This window comes from Oncorhynchus clarkii, chromosome 5 (assembly GCF_045791955.1).
Source record: "Oncorhynchus clarkii lewisi isolate Uvic-CL-2024 chromosome 5, UVic_Ocla_1.0, whole genome shotgun sequence".
Classification (NCBI taxonomy): Eukaryota; Metazoa; Chordata; class Actinopteri; order Salmoniformes; family Salmonidae; genus Oncorhynchus; species Oncorhynchus clarkii.
In genome coordinates this window covers 62,601,531-62,623,467 of record NC_092151.1, presented here as the reverse complement: position 1 = coordinate 62,623,467, position 21,937 = coordinate 62,601,531, and the positions used below count along the sequence as shown (strand labels likewise).

The following is a 21,937-nucleotide window of genomic DNA, read 5'->3' as shown; positions in this document are numbered from 1 at the left end:
CGCGCGCGCGTGTGTCCAGAGCAGTCCCACCCGTGGTTGAAGGAAAAAGGCACTCAACTCAATCTACATGGTAGCCACCTCCTCCTTTGTGGCACAATGCAGCCTGACTGCACTGTGTGTGTATGGAGCATGTCAGTGTGTCTAACTGTGTCATTGTGTCTGTCTGTAACAGCGTTGGGGCAGAGGGGGGCTCTTTTTGGTGTGTCCCCCAGGCAGCATTGGACTGGCAGGCTGGAGTAATCTTTGGTATTCGTGGCGGTTTCACAAACCACTCAGCTTAGTGAGGTAGCCACATTGGTTCTCACTACAAACAAAGGTCATTTTTTTTCAGCCACGGACACAGAGCTGAATCCTATCCTTGCTGAACTGTTTACCACAAATCAATTTTTCTCATCGTTCGAGACTTCAAACTCACTGCTTATAGCAAAGTGAGTTTACAGCCATTTTATCAAACCATTTACCATGACAATGTCTTATCTAATCTGCACAGTTAATCTAACTATAGTGTTGGAAATGCTACAGTTGCATTTTAAGATCATTCAGATAGCATCCATGTCCCAACTCCCCTTTAACCTTCACACCCTCCCCCATACACACACATAACCAGAAAGGACGTATGGAGGTCATGCTGCGTCCCCTTTAACCTTCACACCCTCCCCCACACACACATAACCAGAAAGGACGTATGGAGGTCATGCTGCGTCCCCTTTCCACAGCCAGTTTTGAGGCTCAGATTAAAGGGGTGCTGATGTACGGACCGCAGCCCGACATGAAATGCCACGAAAGAATACATCGTCCATCTCCCTGGTTTCTCCTTCTCTTGGGAGATATCTCCTCCTCGTCAATATTCACATATAATGCAAAAAAAGATGTCCTTCATTGGTTTCGGTCCTTGCATCCATCTTTTTTTTCTTTTAAAAAGTCCTTACATTTGTCTTTTTTTGATTTATCAACAAGGTGCCTTACTTATGCACGACAGAGCACAAAAGTAACAAGAAATATAAACTTTGTGTCTATGGTACTAATTACCCGCATCAATATTATAGAGTGTAAGAAAGAAAGAGAGGGAAAAGAGGGGGTAGGGGAAGAGGAGGTAGATAACCAAAGATAGAATGAAAGCGAGAGAGATTTTCCTCTGTTTCAAAATGTGTCCTGTATGTGTCGGTGGATTTTCTTTGTAACATATTGTGGTATCTTTGTAGTTTTGAGGTTTGGTATTGTATGCTTTAATAAAATCGGGTACATTTTTTTGTTTTCTAAAAAAGCAGATTCTAATTCACTTAAAAGTTTATTGTGGGTTGCTATGGCACATACTGCCCATCAGTAGGAGTAGGGCACACTGTAGCTGTATGTGAATGCAATGCCATATTCTCTGATTATCATTAAGGCAGTTAGCATTGGCACTAGTTCTTGTAGCATTTGTGACTGTAGTATGTCGCGGCAAGCCACAGACAATAACCATTGGGTGGGAATATCAAGTGGAAGATTGGCTCTTTTCCAAATCTGCTGATCCCTATTTTTGGTAAAAGACAGATGCATCTAAACTGTGTGTCATTCAGTTTCAAAACAGGAAGCCTCCCCACCATTTTTGCGTAAACGATGATGTAATACTAAATCTCCGTAGCACCTCGAATGTTTCTGCATCCATCATTACCCCTCTGTCCACTAAATGAAACTGAGACATATCTCTATATCAACTGTATGTGTTTCTGAGTGTATCTTTTCAATAACCTGACGTGTATGTTGTGACAGGTAATCTATTTGCTTGGTGAGTGTTATCAAGGTAACGAATTTGGAGTGTTTACTAAAAACCTGCCTCTTCTTTTTCCCAGTGTATAGGCGGCTGGTTGAACCATCCCCTCCTCCTACTTCACCAGTCCTTGTTGGATGAGGAACAACAATAGGATAATGGCTCTCTATTGATCTGCCTTCAGGGAGGTGCGAGGGCCTGAAAATGTTGTGCCATGGCCTCTCTCTCCCCAGCCCTGGAACACACTGAGAAGCTTCTCCTAAGAGGACTGCGGTCTGCAGCTTCTCCTATAACCAGCAGGGGGCACTAGAGCACCTTCAGTGCAGAGTAGACTGGACGCTGCCGCCGGGTGAGGCCATTGTGTCGCCACCTCCATTGAGTTCCCCATGTGCTCTTCTTACATTCTTTTCTGCAGCAGCTGTAATACAGTTGGCTGGACGCCTGCCTGGCCGTGTTGTTGCTTGGTTTCTGTATTGATCAGTGAAAAGCAGCTCCCTCCTGAACAAAGAGCATGTCCAGACGTATCTCCTCCCCGATGGTCACAAACACAGACGCTTCTGCTTCTCCAAAGCAACGACAGTCTCCCTGCAGGCCTCCAACATCTGTGCAAAAATATAGACCTGGGCAGCCGGGCAGACCTGAGTATCTTTACTGCCAAGCGTCTTCTGTTTCACCTTCAGGAAGGGTCAAGGCCCTGCTCCCTCTCCCTGTCTGCATCGATTCATTTTTCAATTCATTAGTTTGCCGGCGTATGATCCCAGTGGCTCGCTGAAATGGCTGGCCATCAGGGAATACCTTTGGCAAAGAAGGAGTGGAGAGAGGGAGGAGAAGACTGGTCGAGCTTTTGTTTTTTCATGGGGTTGTGTTGTTTTCTCTAGGATGGTCTTGCGCACAGGACTGGGTTAGATAACAGGGCTGTGTGCTGTCAGGTTTATTGATGTTCTTTTGTCTTTGTTGAGAAATGTGAGTAGAGAATGGGGCTGAGCAGACTCATAGCAGACACAAAAGGGAGAGCTTGGAGGGATTCAGCAGCAACTACCTGGATAGGGAGGCTGGCTGAGGCTTGATGTTGAGATCGTTTAAACATAGCAACGTATCATGGTGCCTGTAGTGTAGATGGACTGACACCATCAACAGAAACCCAATTCAATCAAAAAAAAGATGATTGTCCTTGTGTGGACTTGACTACATGTTACCTTTACGTTTCACTTGCTTCATAACAGTCCAGTGGTGAGACTTTCAGATCGTTGTGGTTAAAGTTACGACTGACCAAGAGGTGGTTGCATGGAAGGAATGAGGCATCAACATGGTTATTGGGAACGGAGTGGGCTACAGGAGGTACTACCTTCCCATCCCCATGCCACCCCGTGGCTCCCCCCGGGCCTCTCAGGCTTTGGAGAAGGTGTTGGCCGAGGTGCCCGGCTGGCCGGGGCTGGTGCCGTGTTCGTCGTGCCAGCGATCCACGCAGCGGCGCCGGGCATTCATGAAGAAGTTGCTGACGGTGTTGAGCTCCAGGCCCAGCTGCTGGGAGATGGTGATCTGCATCTCCTTGGACGGGCGCTTGTTCTCCTTGAAGATGGCGATGAGTGTGCGGCGCTGCAGGTCTGTGAAGACCAGCCGCTGCTTTTTGGGCGCCATGTTGCAGTCTTTGTGCTGCTCCTGCTCCTTGCGCTTGCAGGCTGTAAGGGGTGGTAGAGTTGGGGTTGGGAAGACAAAAGGGAAGAGATAAACATAGCATAAATGCAGTGTTATAGTTATAGTACTGTAATACTATATGAATATGAGTATTTCAGATAGAGTAAAATGGTGGGAGATGCAGAGGGAGAATTAGGGGAAGGTGTGGGAAATTAGCCATTAGCCAGACATAAAAACAGGTTTCAACAGCAGCAAAATAGATTGAGCTCCCTTATATTGCCATGTATTAAACTTGGTGCCCAGTGGGAATATTCCTTCCATCCTGCAGAGTGCAGACGGAGCTAGCCTGCGGTGAGCTGCTCTGGCTGCCTGGTGGAGACACTGCTGTTTGATTCAATATTAATGCAGTTTGGGTCGCAATGGGAGACTGAGTGACTGTTACACAAAAGTGAGCATTTGTGTGTGTGTGTTTGTGTGCCTGTGTGTACGTGTGTGTATGTGCGCGTGCACACGCACACATCCACGTGAGTGAGAGACAGAGAGTGAGAGAAGGGAGAAAGAGAGCTTAGTGTGTGTGCATGTGTGTATGAGAGAGGGAGTGGTAGAGAGGGAGATATTGACCCACATTGCTGTAGGAATTGGGGGGTTCTCTACAGGGACGGAGGTCAGAATCCCCTCCAGCAGGTCTGCCGTCTGCTACATCAAACATAGAGCCACTGGAGCCCTGTCCATTGAGCTCTGAGGTGGTATTTATAACTGCCTCCAACACAAAATGGAGTGTTGAGTGTGTACTGACTTCTATGAGGAGCAATTTGAAGAGAAAACATCTAGTAATGCTTAGAGGCACTAAATAAAAATGTACAGAATATGTCATGTACAATAAACTAAGTATGAACTATGTATAAAGGTGAAATGAACAGTGAAAACATGATGAGACGGGTATAGATGCGGAGGAGGTGCGTTTCGTCCCTGAGGATTCAAGGCAGTGGGTTATTTCCCCTGCTGTTGCCATAATTACCCTCTTTTCTACCTTTTTTTCACTCCAATGTTCCTTTATTCCTTTATTCTTCACTTTCTCTGATGTGTGTGCGCCTGTGTGTGTGTGTGTGATTGTGCTGAAGTGGCTGGAGCAAGGCTTTGGCGCTGTGTGTCTAATTACAGTGGTCCAGAGCCCATTGATCAGCCATTGCATGTCAAATCTGTTTACTACAGCCGTCTAACCTCCACACCAGCACATCCATCATATTCATGTTTCACATCAACACTACAGGCCTTTCCTACTGTACCCACATACACTATACACTGGTTCTGCACTATTGACACACTTGTACAGTGTTTAGCCTACCCTATTGACATTAATTTATAGCTCATCAGTTAGTGCTGCTGGTTTAGTTGTGGTGGTGATGATGATAGTTTCATATAGTCTGGATGTATCATCATTGTAGTTAGCTTGAGCAACAGATGACATTAGATTCAACAGGCTATTGATGTGTGTAGTGTATAATTATTAACACAGCTATCCACTCTTATCCCTCTCTCCATCCAGCCCCTTCATCTAATTATGTTCGAGTTGTACACAGAGCTCTGTGGGAGACTTTTGGCCCCGTTGTTTTATCGTCTCTTAGTCAGTCAGAAGGTGTCACTAGCGCTGTGCCCTGGCCGTATGGGGCCCCATACTGGGCTGCCTTGCTACAGGCGCTGGATTTAGTAATCAATAGCGATCGATCGATGAGGAAGGGGGCCCTGATTACTGAACCAAGCGCGCAGTAGAGAAGAAGAAAATCGATCACTGCAGCTTTTAGAGCTACAGTAGGCACAGAGACGGACATAAACTCATGCACAAAGAACTATCCACATTGGACTCAAAATAGAAATGTATTTGGCTTTTATTTTTGGCTTTCAAGTTGGTCTACTCTTTCCGGCCTAACACCCTGGCAATTAGTCTACCCGTTCGTTACTTAGCTGTGGCTGCAGTGGAATCATCGTAGTAAAATTAATAAATAGATAGGCTAAATATATACAATTATATTTTTTGTTTATTCAATATTTTTCCGTCCTAAACTTGAGAATTGCATTGGATAATCGCCTATAGCCTACGTTTGGCATGTGTATAAGGTTAGGGGGAAGTTGCTATTAAAGCAACTCATTCCAAACAGTATTGTATTAAGATACAATACTGTGCCTCATGCTTTGGCAGAAACTAAATGTGCTCTGAAATGTGTTCATATAAGATTGAAGCTATATGTACCTACTCCTCTTATTAGTATTGACATATTGTGCAGAATACGAGCCTAAGTTCTCACATTTCTGTAAAATGCCATTTAACACATTTTAGAGATGGTAATCAGAGTAGCCATCAGAGTATAGGCCTACCCTACTCAATTAATCATCATAATTACCAATCGATACATTTGGGTCGGTATAGGGTTTACCATAATATAGCCTATGGGTGTCGGCTTTTGTCATGGGTACTCAAAACAATCTCACAATAGACGGGAGCATCCTGACTTGTTCTCATTTGTATTGAACCACAATGTAAAGTCTAAATGTGTGTCAATATAAAGTTGAAAGTCTATTTTTTTGTTTGTTTTTACACAACTAACTTCTCTTTCTCTGGAAGTTATTACTGCTAGCATTACAGAGGTTACGGGAAAGGCCCTGGGTGTTCAATATCGGTTGGTAGATTTGTGAATAATTAATGTGTGAAAATCAGTTCGTGCAATTAAATATGCATCAGAAGGAGAATGGGAAGAGGCGGGGGCAGGGACACAAAACATGCAGGGAAAGGAGCCGGATGCTAAATAATCTACAGATACTAATCGTGTCGTGACGCGCCATGGAGCAAGCGTCTTTCGAGTTGGTTAATTGTAGGTTTTATTTGCTAAAATTTTGTAGAAACAATGGTTCTCATAAACCGCTATGTAATTGCACTTGCCTACGAAGCCTGTTATTCGAAGGACTTTGCTTTACAGTTCCTGGGTTATCCAAAAGCCATCCAAAGGCCATGTTGCCAATCTTGTGCTGCCTTTCTATTTGTATGAGAAAAACAGAAACCTACTAGGTGTAAAATAAAGTTCGTGTCAAAAGATAGAAGTAGCCTAATCTTTAGACATTGAAATCACATTGGATCTATGGAATGAACGACATTTTGTAACGAGTTTTGGTTATTGGCCATGCAGAATGAATATAATGCCCCGTAGGGCTATGATCATCTAGTCCTACAATATAGCTAATAATGTCTAATAGCCATGGCTAAATATGTAATGTCAACAGTCCTAAATGTAAAACACATGTCCGTTCAGGACTTCTGGTTAAAGTGTATAGGGTGTATGGTCTACTCTAGCACTAGACTACCGATGTAATTAATCTACCAATAAACATTTTTACTGGCTGCGGTTCAACATCATACACACTATAAAGCCACCTTCAAGTCATGCTTCCATTGCCCTTACAGAAAAGAACCCGAGGCACTTATCTCTGCCTTATAAGCACAGCCAGTTCAGACCTCGAATAGTGCTGTAAGATGTCCCGGTATTATAAAGGAATGTTTTTTTGTTTTTCACTTATGTTGTGTTGCACAAAGATTGATAGTATGTGTATCGACTGGGCTGCACTTTAAAGGCTAGTTTGTACAGTATTTATTCCATTCAGACCGCAGGGCAGTGCCAAGGTTTCCCAATGCAAAGTACTTCCAACTCAATACTCCTTAATGTAATGAGGCAGAGTTGATGCTAATATACTGATAACTTGATACAATGTGTTTGTTTACCTTGCACACTGCTCTGCTGCAAGGCATTCCCACACAACTTTAATAACACTTTGAAAGTCACCCGGCTCAAATCACTTGATGGAAGAAGAATGGTTCTAACTGCAGTTCAGGATAAATTCATACGTTTTCATTTTCATTATTTTTTTTTTTTTATATGTTATTGATAGTTCATATTTTACCAGTCATTAGGCTACCATTATATATGAGATCATCAGTCAGAGATTTCTTTGTGTGCAACATTCACCAATCAAATGTTGTTGTTTTGTTTGTTTTAATATTTGCTCTTAAATAGAAGCCAAGAGAGCACTTCCTTAATCACCTTAAGATACATATTATGAAGTATGCAGGCCCAGAACCTGATATAATACAATATGTACCTACCTCATTACTTGTGATAACAACTGTGCCATTCACAGTTGCATAATTCCTTTGAAAACATTGCTCAAGTGTTCAGATTATCGATGGAAACATTCAGATTATTACCAGTAATGTTTAACTGAAGTCAAATATGACTAAATTAGTGTCTTGGCAAATGTTGTAGACGTCATGCTTAAATTGATTGATAAAGCATATCATAATTGGCAACAAAAGTCAGTGAAAGTTGCACAATGAAATATGGTGGCATTTCTCAGTAAACATAGCAGTCAGACTGCAGGGGAAACGTAGGAGTGCCCATCTATAGATTGCAATAGTGTTATAAACTCTACTTTTGTTTTATGATTAAACATTTAGAATTGAGTGACACCTCATTACTTTATTTATGCACTCTGTCATGTTGATGTTTCCCTGATTTAAGAAAGGCAATAACCGAGTGATTCTTCTTGTTAGAGATATACAGTTCATGTGAAACAGCAATAGAAGTACTAGTGCAACATGTTTGCAAGAGTGGGATCATGTTAATACATTGACTAACTTCGCTGAGATTTGCTTGATCTATACTTAAGACTACAAAATAATAATAATAATATTTTTACATCAAGAGGTCTGTCATGTCTGTGAGTTTCTTATCTAAATCCTAAATAACAACAGGTGTATCTCAAATTTGGACGACATTGTCAGTTTATAAATCATTTGATGTTATGGGATTCGTTGTAAATGAATTGTGAACTTATTTGATGTATATAATCATAACACATTTGATCTCATTGTTATTATTTTTAGGTTATACCTGAGTTACTAATCCCCAATTTTAGTAAAAGACACTTCATGCTTCCAGATGACTTAAAAAAAAATAATAACAAACAGGTAGGCCTATATAAATAAATAAACACATTTCTGAAATAAATAAATATGTGAGCGTGTGAAATCTGTCTCAGCAGCCAGGCTAGAGGTGTGTGCTCTGTCGGATTTGAAGTGGGAGAGCAGGGGGGTGGGGTATGGTGGGGGAATCGATAACTAACCGCACCGTTCAGCCAACCGGTCTGCCTGGGATCGATGGCTTGAATGGGGCTGATCTGAAATTGGGTGCGGTGCGACTCTCTCCCGCAGAGGCCGGGCTACTGCGGGCGAGAAACAGTCACTATGTCAACCATGGACTCAACCTGTTGTTCATAATTACTTACTATGAATAACTGGCATGTAACAAGTCATTGGGTCAATGTAAGAGGTGGACATGCAATATGCTTTTCAAATCATTAATATGGGCTGTTATTTAGTTTATTCCAATAGGGATTATCACCTCATCGTTTTCGATTATTTAATTGCAGTTATATTATGTTGATATTGTGAAGGTGGGCAGTCTGTTCTTGTGTGATCGTACTTATGCAAAAAACATTTGCATAGCCTATCCTATTCTTAAGTTGTTTTATAGCAACAAATATGTATAGATGGGTTGGTTAACAAAAATACAGGCCACAACATCAAATAGACAATGGAAAACTCCAATACCCTGGCCCAGAGACTATGTTGAGGAATGTTGTTTTACGTTTTAAAATAAAATGAAAACAAACAGTCAGTGTTATTTCATTGGCAGTATGGATGATTTACTACAGGAAACCACGCATATCGTTTTTGAGTGAGTTGTGTGGCCAACATTAACACTGCGTACCCGCCTATCAGTAAGGGAATCTTGTTCAAATCAAATTTTGTTTGTCACATACACATGGTTAGCCGATGTTAATGCGAGTGTAGCGAAATGCTTGTTCAAACGTCACAGTGGTGTTTGTTCTCCCGTACTCATATAGGCCTACTGTTCCTGGCATGTTCAGAACTTTAATTTGCTCTGTAACGCCAAAAAAACATATTGCTTAGGCCTATGGTACCAATCCTACCTCTGTTTATTAAGTTAAACCTTAAGTTGATTTACTTTACGTCACTCTGAGTATTTTTCTTATTTTTAGTGATTAATGGGAAGGTCTGAACATTTTTATCACTGAAGCAGCCTGCTAATCATCTCAAAGGTCAATTTTGATGGATTTAATTCTGCAGTCAGCTGAAAAAACAGTGCAGATGAGAACTTATGGAAAATGTTATTCAACCAACGAGGCAGCTCAAATGGCTGCAAATATGACTAAATAGTAGCCTATGTAATAAAAGCAGAATTGTAGTATCAATAAATACTACGAATAATAATAATAATACTTATTAGAATTAACAAGTCAGAGTAAATTGAATTAAAATGAATCCAATATTTTATCAATTATATAACTATAGTCTATCGAACAAAAGTGGAGCATGGTAAAAAAAAAAGTTGGGCTTGAGGTCACATAATATGTGGGTGTGAGTTGCGTTAATGAAATTGGAGACAAGACCTGCATCATTAACATCTAAAACACTGCGAACTATGGCGTGAAAGTATCAAAAATGGCAACAACCGTGTGGCTAGTTTAGGTAACATAATTATCTGCATTAGACCCAAAACAAATGAGCTAAAGGAGCTTGCCTGCGTTATATGATTGAGATATACACCGTGGTGTAATTATTGTGCCTATGTGAAAATCCTGAACGAATAGTAATAAACCGCAATTAATGCCATACATGGGAATTATTTACATACTACGTACACACATATTAAGTGTGTTCATTTTAATATTGGATTATTGAATGTGATATATACATTTTATGTAATTATGTATATATATAGTTTATTTAAGCATTGTTCATTTGTAGCCAATAGTAGAAAAGGGGTCTAAAGATTCCGGATCCGTATTGGCCTGAATAATCAAAACGATAGCCTCACTGAATTGATATTCAAACATCAATTCAAATTTGTATATTGGACTCCACTCCGTTTGTTTATTTCGCATGTAATATAGCATTGATTATTTCATCAATTGATTTCACGGTCGTTTTGTTCCTTTGTTGATTTGTGTGAGTTTGCCCAACTGGAGTTTCGGGTTGCATCTGTGGGTACTGTGTGTGTGTGACTGCGGTTTTCTGCGATCGGCTGGTGATCGACCCAGGTTACAGTCAGTGTATTTGAGCGCATGCAGGCTCGGCTCTCTCAGGTTAGGCCGTTTGGACATTCAAATATTACTATTTTTCAGGCTCTTTAATGATTTATGTATTCAATAATATGTCCGTAATATGATCACATATTTTTTCATGTGAAATTATGGTTAATAACAATTAGTCCTAACTTTCAGTTTTCCGTCTTCAATGAGTCAAGCTGCATGCTCTTTGGAATTACTTGTCTCCTATTCAACTCTGAGTTAAATGAAAAGTTTAAATGTTGGAAAAAATGTGCATGGCGTAAAAAAAAAGGAGGCGTAACATTCCCGTGTTTTCTATTTGTTTTACTATTCATACCACTGTAAAATGTAGACACAACCATGTGTTATTGTGCAAATCATCTTGATACAAGCATGCACAACATTACGCCCCTCGACTGCTTATTTATCTCTTTGATGTGATCCTCTTTCGACAATAATCGATTAAGCCAATTCTGTCTGCAGATGATTGTTGGCATGCAGTGCCCGAACACGTTTTATGGTAATAAGGGCCTAATGTGACCCTTTTCTGAAGTCCGTTTTAATCATAATTTTACAAAAGCATACTCATAAAACATATTATTTTTATCATCCGTGATACTGCCTTAGAATTTGTATAAGCCTATTGTCTACAACCGAACCTGTAATATGCAAACATGGTTGTGTTCATTAAATCACTATGAATTCAGTATTGGTCTATGCATGAGGCTGCTGTCATTGCATGTTGCCATTCAATTATCAGTGCAGCCTAATTTGTTGGCTATTGGCTAATGCTGCCTTACTATTAACCTATTCGTTCAGGCTTAAATGGGGATGTGTGCATTTTCTCTCCTTCAAAGAATTGCATGGGCATTGTCTTTCCCTTGTTCTTTGAACGTTGCACTATTCGCCTTAGATCGGGCATTAAACAAGCCATTATCGGACCTTTAATAACCAATGGCGTCAGATAAGCGTCTACTGCTAACAGGAGAGAGAGCATTTCAGCACCACTGCGCAGAGATTTACCACCAGGCCCCGGCTACGCAGGGCGCACGGGAAGTGCTGTATTGGACAGTATACGCACCCATAGAAGTGGATGCAGTTGACTTGCATGAGCTCAGATTCCATCATCACATGCACGCGCATTGGCTTGGTTGATTCTTGTCACAACATTTTCACACTACAAATACCCATTTAGGCTACAAACAGCATAACGTGAAGGTTGGCTAGATGTATAATGTTGTTTCGTTAGCTACTCATTCCACTTCACCAAAATATTTTGGGAAATCGATTAAACCCAAAACGATATGCCTTTGTTTCAGCCATATGCCAATTCACGTGTTGATAATTGGAGTCACAGTTTACGGTGCCAAAGTGATTTTGGATAGACTATTCAATGCGCCTAATAAAACATATGATAGGCCTACAAACATAATACTTTTCATATTATCTGGCAGGGAAATGTTTCTGTGATTTCAGGCTACAACAATGATCCTGTAATTCAGCAAATGGCTTCTCTTACTGTTTTATATTTGAAATCGGTGACGCAACGTCATTTAACCCTTAGATGCTAGCCTCGTGCGCACAGTTCAGTCTCCTAGCAATTTGATTTAAAGGTCATTCTCTCCTATCGATCCGGTTTGGCGAGGGGGCGACGGAAAAGCGGAGGAATTGATCATCTAAAATAGAATAGACGGTATTCTAAACTGTAGGCCTATTGAGGCAAACGGGTTAGATAGACCTATATGTGCTGCATTTATAATTGCATGCCCCCGTGTGAATTCTCTCTCTGCCCGACTGTGTGTGTACTGTGTGTAGCCTGTGTGAGCATGTACATACAGGATGAAAATTTGAACGATATTGGTCCCTTAATATGCAGCAAGAGTGCAGCAAGGCTACTGTACAGCGTGAGTGGGGTGCAGGCAGGTGCGACTGCCCACATTTTCTTGTGTAAGGGACGGAATAGTCTTTTGTCTCAGAGCTTTACTTTATCATTTATTGATCACTTTGTAATTTTCAGAGTAGGTCTGTCTGGGCATAGGCCTAATCTCATTTTAGGCTATTCCCTTATCCATATAATACTGCTTCACCATTTTAGTGAAACGTCAACATAGCCCATGATTAGTGGAATACTAGTTAGGATTTGGTCGTGTGAATGCAAGTGCCAATGAAAGCATGCGTTTAATAGTCATTCCGTTGTACGTTATGAAGGGTGAGCTGTTAATGGGGAAAATGGTGTTGCACATGAGCGGAGGGGGGAAGTGTTAGCGGGAGTAGGTCTATGCCTGCATGGCGTAGCTCCAGCGATGGAAGGGAGAGACCCGGGAATGGAAATCGATACAGATTCAGAGCTCGCCAGATCGGCCTTAACAATGTATGGCGCAGACGCACTCAGTATCCCGATCACATACACACATGCAGGCACATAGGCTACACTGGAAAAATGGGGAACCGTGTCTGTGAGTGTACGTTCTCCATCACTATACTCAATTCGCCTCCTCAAACGCAGAAAAACAAATCAGAATTCGTCATCTGGCTGCATTGACAAACATTTGGAATGGATTTGAAGAATGTGAATAGCTTTTAATTTGTGCCCCGGAGAAAATGGCCCCCATTGTCCACAACAGCCACATGATTTCAGTGTGTGCATGCGTGCGCGCGTGTGTGAATCCCAGTAGACCTATTTACAGCACACATTGCTGTGCTTAACAAAATGCGTCTGTGAAACCGCAGCTGCATGATTCTCTCCCCTTCTGTTCCCCATGCCTATCAATTATTAAAGTTCGCATCGATCATTTCGCAGGCCTGTATCAACCCGTCTCTTCATGAAAAAGCCTGCTTTCGATTATTCTAAATCAATCACGCCTAAAGGCTATATTCAATCAAAACCGCTAACCGGATTTCCGGGTTAGAACATAAACAACATTCTTGCATCACAGCTTTTGATTAATATGTTGCTGAGTGTCTTTTGGTGAAACCTTTAGCTTTTTTAAGTACTGGAAAAGGGGCATTCTTGAGAAGAATCTCCCAGAAAAGTGTTTTCCATATTGAGAATATGGACCTTATTCTAGGGACTCTGAACTATGTGTCTTAACATAGCCCACACAGGATGGTGAGACTGATCTGATTGTGACATTGTGTGATATTATTGATCTTGACATGTTGATGGTGGGTGAAGGACATACAGTATGCTAGACGCAGGCTATATGAACATGTCAAAATAAAGATTTTGACTCATCTGGGAGATGAACATAGCCTACCTCAACCATACATTGTTGTACAGTCTTTTATTACTACAAGCTCTCTATACACCCCACACATGGTTATCTGCTTAAAAAAGGAAGACACCTATACCATGTCAGATATATAGTTGAAATGTATTCAATTTTGAGTTTGCATCCCAATATTACACTTTAAATACTTAACTAATGATGGAAATAAAACACAACCGTTTGACATAGAAACACCAGATTTTCAGCGTAAACAGTTTATTAATTATGAAATTATGACAAATATTAATACAATTCCACCCATTGGTTCACTAGGTCACTTGACTGCAGGAAAGGGCTACAGCAAAGCCAAAATTCATTACCTCAAACAGGCCAACAGTACGGTTCATAAAGGCCTAAGATTTCAGCACCATGGACAGCGGTGATCCCAAATGAAAATGTTTTTTGTCGGTGGGGGTGAGCATTTCTGTTGAAAATACACTTGGAGGTGGATATAAATGCTAGTGGTGTGTGGAACAGGCTGGGTTGGTCGATGCTTAGGTACAGTGATGGCATTGGGATTATGTCCCAACTGTTTAGAGGCAGGCAGCCATTTTTCCGAGTATATGAAGGATGCATGCATGTGGATGACTGCTAGGTAATAGATTCATAAAATACTCCTTTTACTTATATTAGCTTTTCATGAGTAGCATAGCCATCTTAAATATTCCTCCATCCAGAAATAGGAAAAGGTAGGGGGACAGCAGAGTGAATGTAGGCCTAGCCTCTAATGAAGTTGATTGAGCTATTCTCTCCCTATCCATAGTCTGCCTGTATTTTGGTAGAGAACAGAACAGAACAGAGAATAATCTCACCCCCAAAATCGAATTTTTACAAACGACACAATTTTGATATTCCCGCTTTACATTTTGGATAAATGAGATTGATGATCTTGCGAAAATTTTCATTGCGTCGTATTTTACGCATGGGTGGTTTGGCAGGATCGAATAATTTTTGTTGTCTCTATTGTCTTCCTCTTGGCTCCCGAGTGTGTCTGGAACAATGCGTTGGTGAATACATGTTTACACAGATCCAGGCTGATTGTATAACCCAACCCCCAAAGGGTGTTTTGAGAGTGAGTTTGCCATCCAGTCTACAGATGTAACATGATTACAACAGAGAGAGAGAAAAAGGTGTGCAATGGGGGATTTTCCTCTTCCCCCAATGGGAGAGAGTGCTGAGGCGGAATAATTGATAGATGCACTGGCTATCGTTATCGATCACTGCATTATTGACCCGACTAAATACATTGAGATGGAGTGTGGAATTCAACGCAGATGCAAATACGAATTGTTTTGATCGTAAATGCAATCTTTAAATGTCTCTCAGACCTCCATTTTCCGTATCTTTCTCGACACAATCCAAGTTGTTGTTTTTACCTATAATGCACCCTTGTTTGTGTTGGTTCAACATTTCAACATATACACTTTGTGAGCTTGTTTTTGTAAATTAGCTGTCCTAAAAAGCCAATCAGCTTGATACATGATCAACGTAATACGTTATGAGGCACAGGTTGGACTTAATTGTAGGCCATACTATACGTTTGCACTTTAGTGAGATTCACCTTGCCCTCCACTCGGGGACAACGCAGCACACATTTGTAACCATGTGTTTTATGGTGTGCGAATAAAGGGCACGCAGCCCCCCTCATTTGACTACATCGTGCTCTGTTTTTAATTTTCTGGGGAAGATTGTCATGTGAGTGTGCAGACACTGGCATTTTCACATTAGCTAAGCAGGGAAGCGGCATTGATTTGTGGGACTATGATGAATTTGGAATAGTAATTTGAATGTATTGATTGATGTGGCCGACCGAGAATCCGCACCCTCCCTTTTAGAATCCTAACTCCCACTCCCAACCCACATGCGCACAGTGGATAATGGCGAATTGAAATGCAATAAGTAAAATGTAGCTCCCACCATTTACATACCACAGTCATTTGTCATTTTGCCTGCGAGCAACTGACAGCACAAGGTAGCTCACATGACAACAGACAGCACGTCAGAGGATAACCACTCGCTCGCAAAGAGCGCAGCTATTTAACTATCATAGCCATAATCATAACCATAACAACAATAACCATAACAATCACGATAATATCACTACTACGAATGATATCGATTGATACTTGATAATAATTAATGATACTTTCACTATACCTATTAGGCCTATAGCCTGTAAACTAATGAAGTAAGAAGAATAGCCATCGGGGTACAAATGGAGCACAGGCGTATCAATTCTAAAATGAATGCATACGAACGTGCATGCATGCTACACATACACAGGCATACTGTAGGACTACATGCATGCTACACAAACACAGGCATACTGTAGGACTATATGCATGCAGAAATACACATGTATGGGAAGTTACGTGCCATAGCTCTAGTTTTGTGCCTTCAGTCCATTCATTGAGAGGTTTGTATCATAGTGTGTGTGTGTGGGGAGGGGGGGGGGGGGGGGCTTTAAAACCCCACTGCTCAATTAGGTTTAACAGCAATGGCACTTAAAGAGACAATTGTAGAGTGTTTAAATCTTTATTTACCAGAACCCCACTAAATGCGGAACAATTTACATGCCATTAAGTGCTTTTCAATAGGGCATTGACTGGAACTAAAATATGCCACTATATCTGCTTAATTGAACTGTCCACTGAAATAAGACAGAGAAGTACTGATTGGCGTTTTGAAGCGCGTGCATGTCCAAACGGAGTCATTTGGAGAAACATCAATGAAAGTGGCCCTCACTTCCAACTCGTTAATTATCTCCTAAGCTTTATATCTTGTACAAGAACACAATTTTCGGTGGCTTTTTTTTTTGTCTTCTTGGAGCTTTCACCGCAGGGGCTTGGGATAGCCCGGTGGTCATTGTTCCAAACTCTTACCTCTCACTGGAAAAATGAATAAATTAACTGATGAATGAATAAATGTTTATAACTTATGAATTTAGAGGTAAATGTGGAAATAATGGATAAATAGTTCAATCGTAGCTATATAAACATCCCATCTCTCGAAATATATTTCTCAGTCTCAAAGTGGAGTGATTATAGCAATGATTGCCAATTAAATTGTACATTTCTGGTGCATTTCCAAACTTGAGACCAAGTATTGATTATGTTTGGGGTTCAACTAATACCAATAACATTATTGAAGTAAATGCCTTTAGCTTTTTTGCTTTGCCATCCTTAAGTTGGTTAGTGTAGGCTTTAATACTTTTTAGTTTTGTGCATTAAAGTTGCATAGACCTATGTAAAAACAACAACATTCTAGGCTGCTATACTAGGCTTATGTATTTTTAGAGCCAGTACAGGCTACAACACAAGGTACAACTTCGACTGTAGTGTTATTGCTGATGTTGTAGATTTAAGGAAAGTCATCGTTCACAGTTCATTCTGACATTAGGCCTATTTTTATTTCACCTCCATTCAGTTCTTATTTTCAGTTCTTATTTTACTTTGACTTATTCATAATCACAATATCACTATGAAGTCTCTATTCCACCTATAAAGGACTTGGAAACTTTTTTACTAAAGCGTAAGCCGCAGAATGTTGAAAATCAAAGACACGCGCATCTGTTTGTTGAGCTGTCTTTCAGATCCAAATCGATCATTTATCAGTGTTCTACTTTGAAAAGGGACGCGGGGACCCGAAGTATCGATTCGCAAGAGGTCACGCTCCCGACTCGCTGCTAGGCCCTAGCATCTCAGACGCGCCTTGTTTGTGCCTCGCGGAGTAGACAGGGGAAGGGAAAGCCCACGAGAATTCCAGGTCCATTTGATACATAATACGCTGACAAAACGATATTTAACATGAGGCTAATGGAACGACTCAACACCAGAAGAAGAGTGAATATGTGCATTTTGAACTTCTGGTCAATAATCCCACCAGTGTAGGCCTAGATGCGTTATTGTGGCCCAAATGATACAGTTACAGAGAAGCACAATCAATTTGATGCAGGGCTTTCCCTGTTTGATTTCCTATTGTCTGTGGTCTAAACACCTTGTTGTGTGTGTGTGTGTGTGTGTGTGTTCCCCATTAAGCGCGTGCGTAAAATTGATTCAAGTATAACGTTGGAAGCACACTAGTGAGTATTCAAAAACTTGAAACAAGTTCATTTCTATTTGTTGTCTTCAAGTTTAACAGCTAATTAGAATATCACCTGCAGAGTAGACTACCACAGCATAGCTGCTGTTTACTCTGTCATACTTTATTGTATTTATTGTATGTATTTAAATATATTTTCAAACAACCAATTCAACATGCTGGTTTAACAAAGTTTAAAGAATAATAGCCATTGTTAACTCCTCAAATAATCTATGCTAATTTGTTACAGTGATATCTGTTTGAGTAGCGATTGATAGTCTCGCCACATTGACTTCTAAGATCCCTTCACATTTGGACGTCTCTTTACTCACCTGCTAGTCTGAGTGCCGACATTCTCTGGAACTCCGGTTCTTGCAGCCACTTCCACATCCTCCGGAAGGTTTCCCGGCCAGACTTGAGTTTACTCCAGGGCTTAGGGTTCCTCAGCAGGTCAGACAGGGTTCCCTGGGACCGACACAAGATCCGCTGGGCGAAGATGGCCTGGGGAATGCTGTAGCGCTTGAGTTCCGCCGTTATTCGTTGTGCCACCTCCTTGGTGTTTATTTCTTCCACCTGCCCGGACCCACCTCCCTGCCCGCCCCCCGCCGTCTGCCTCTCCCGGTCAGAGAGCATGGATCCGTTAGCCTGAGAGTGCGGATGGCTGTGATGGTGCATACCGTTCAGGGATGACATGATCCCGGCCCCGTGGCCCCCAAATCCCCGGGCCAGGTGTTCCTCGCTCCGGGACAGCATCGCTGCGTGAGACTCGAAGCCTCCCGAAGAGAGCATCTTGTCGTTGGAGAGGTGGGCTCCCTGACCATAGGCGCCAAGAGTCTGCTGCGAGTTGTGCAAAGACCCGAGGCCGTTGGAGAGAGGGGACAGTGGCTGGCCCATGCCGGACATGTCTTTAGGGTAGTGGCCGTAGAGGTTGCTCATTGAGGCAAGGCTCCTGTCGTCCCGCATGAGCGTGAAGCTGCCGCTGACGTTACCGGCGGTGAGACGCTGATGGGCCGGATGGTGGTGAGCGTGCGGGTGAGGATGATGGTGAAATTTATCCGAGACGGTGGCTATGGGAGGCAGGTGCTGCAGCGGTGTCAGCGTAGTGTAAGTGCTGCTCATGGTCATCCCGGAGTCGCAGGACATAGTCATGGCGGGGTGCAAGGGACCGGACAATGCATGGTCTGTGCGATACTCCCCAGCTCCCTCTAATATTGAGGCCATACTGGACACCATGGCTGACCGTCCGTGCGACACCAAGTTCCGATGCGACGCCAAGGACTGCCGTGCGTGGTGCGGAGAGTTCATTAAGTCACCCGTTTGATGAGAATGAGATACGCCGTGCAGATTTCCAATGTTTTCCATTGTAAGTTCCATTGTTGAAATAATCTTTATTTACACCTCTCTCTCCCCTCTCTCACTCGTGCGCACTCTCTTGTTCCCTCGCTCTCCCTCTCCCTCTGTCTCACACACTCCTTTCCAATAAAATGTTAACGATTTCAAAGCCAAGCCATTGATTGTAGTAGCCTCTTCAGTCAATCCAGCATGATTTCAAGCGATCAGTTGCCCGCGACAGAGCTGTGCCACCAACCACTGCTCACACTTTTGGTATGGTGCCTGCTTGTTTGTAACCTATTCCATTCGCTGTAGCGCACCACTACTATCGAAAGCAAAGGCTGTGCTTCCAGCGTGTATGTTGACGTGCCCGCGCAAATGTTAAGACGTGACTGTGCATGTGTGGGCGCACTGTGTTACAGCGTTAGCATTCAGTCCAGAGGTGGACTGACCATCTGGCATTTCTGACAAATGCCAGATGGGCTGTTCCATTTTTAGCCCAGTGGCGCTATCTGACTTGGGTTTTATGGGCAAAATAATCTTTAGCTGGCTAATAATGGGGACCTCAAGGAAAAAATTGTCCGGTGTGGGTGTCTCTGGTGAGAAAAATGGCTAGTGCGGCCACAACAGAAAAAATGGACAGTTGCCATTAGAACTCCCAGGGCCGATTTCTGGTCCCAGTCCGCCCCTGATTCAGTCTGGGGCTGTCTGACATCATTAGCCCTTTGTCAGACAGAGGTTTGCTCATGTTGTAAACTAAACCTGGAATTCCTCAACAAGATTACATTGGACATTTAAAGAGATAAGAGACAGACATGTATCTTAAGCAAAACTGCAAGCCCTCGCCAAGCAACATTTACCTTGAGCTATTTGGGAGTCCTGGATAAGAGACTTTGGTAAACCAAAGTTGATAAAGCTGCCTAACTTGGCACCAGAACATGTGATTTCTCAATGGTTAAATATTAATTGAAATGCTTAACATCATGCTACTGCCATGAATAAAAGCTCTGTTCTTCTAAACAATCATGCACTTCGTAAAAATTGCAAGGTAGCCTATCCACCTTGGAGTTTTCAGTCAGGAGAGGACACACACATTGTTTATTTCACACACATGATATATGTTGTTTGTTTTTTAGAATGCAATTTAGAGAGAAGTCATTGGGAAAATGCTATGCATTTTGTTGTGCCTCCACAAAGTATTCACCCCCTTGACTTTTTCCACATTTTGTTGAGCTACAGCTGGAATTTAAAATAGATTAAATAGAGATTTTTTAAATATTTTTTGAAATCTTTACAAATCAATGAAAAATGAAAAGCTGAAATGTCTTGAGTCAATAAGAATTCAACTCCTTTGTTATGACAAACCTAAATAAGCTCAGGAATAAATATGTGCATAACAAGTCACATAATAAGTTGCATGGACTCACTCTGTGTGCAATAATAGTGTTTAACATGATTTTTGAACGACTGCCTCATCTCTCTACCCCACACATACAATAATATGTAAGGTCCCTCAGTGGAGCAGCGAATTTCAAACAGAGATTCAACCACAAAAACCAGGGAGGTTTTCCAATGCCTCGCAAAGAAAGACACCTATTGATAGATGGGTCCAAATTAAAAAGCAGACATTGAATATCCCTTTGAACATGGTGAAGTTATTAATTACACTTTGGATGGTGTATCAATACACCCAGTCACTACAAAGATACAGGCGTCCATCTTAACTTGGTTGCCAGAGAGGAAGGAAAGCGCTCAGGGATTTCACCATGAGGCTAATGGTAACTTTAAACCAGTTAGAGTTTAAAGGCTGTGATAGGAGAAAACTGGGGTTGGATCAACAACATTGTAGTTACTCCACAATACAAACCTAAATGACAGAGTGAAAAGAAGTAACCATGTACAGAATAAAAATATTCCAAAACATGCATCCTGTTTGCAACAAGGCACTAAGTAAAACTGAAAAAAAATAGGCAAAGCAATGAACTTTTGTCCTGAATAGAAAGTGTTGTGTTTGGGATAAATCCAATACAACACATTACTGAGTACCACTCTCCATATTGTCAAGCATAGTGGTGGCTGCGTCATGCTATGGGTATGCTTGTAATCATTGTCTAGCAATGATCAACAACCAATTTAACAGAGATTGAAGAATTTTTAAAATAATAATTGGCAAATATTGCACAATCCAGGTGTGCAAAAACACTTAGAGACTTACCCAGAAAGACTCACAGCTGTAATCGATGCCAAATGTGATTCTAATATGTATTGACTCAGGGGTGTGAATATTTACAGTGCATTCGGGAAAGTATTCAGACCCCTTCACTTTTTTCCATATTTTGTGACGTTACAGCCTTATTCTAAAATTGTTGAAAATGTTTCTTTCCCTCATCAATCTACACACAATACCCCATAATGACAAAGCAAAAACACTTTTTTAGAAATGTTTGCAAATAAAAAAAACATACATCCCCCTTGAAAGGTATAGGCAATAGGCCGTATGCACCGTGTATGCAGTGATTATGGCAACAGTTGGACGCTATACACTGAAAAAAACAAAGGTTCGTAAATGGTTCTTCCTCAGCTCTTAAGGTTCCTTCAAGAACTCTTGCCTGATAAAAAAAACCTTTGAGGTAAGTGTGGGGTTCTTGACATGGCATCTACGGTTCTTCAGAATTCTAAAAGGTTATTGAAA

At 41.6% G+C, this 21,937-nt stretch overlaps 1 protein-coding gene across 1 annotated transcript; it reads right to left on the bottom strand.

Annotated features, from left to right (window-relative positions):
• Window positions 1–3,135: 3,135 nt before the first annotated feature.
• On the bottom strand, window positions 3,136–19,287 carry LOC139410153 (one cut homeobox 3a). Its single transcript, XM_071155599.1, has 2 exons — window positions 18,246–19,287; window positions 3,136–3,429 (listed from the first exon to the last, which is right to left on the bottom strand). Exons 1-2 carry the CDS (start codon window positions 19,285–19,287, stop codon window positions 3,137–3,139), a joined length of 1,335 nt encoding a protein of 444 aa, XP_071011700.1. The 3' UTR covers window position 3,136.
• Window positions 19,288–21,937: the final 2,650 nt, after the last annotated feature.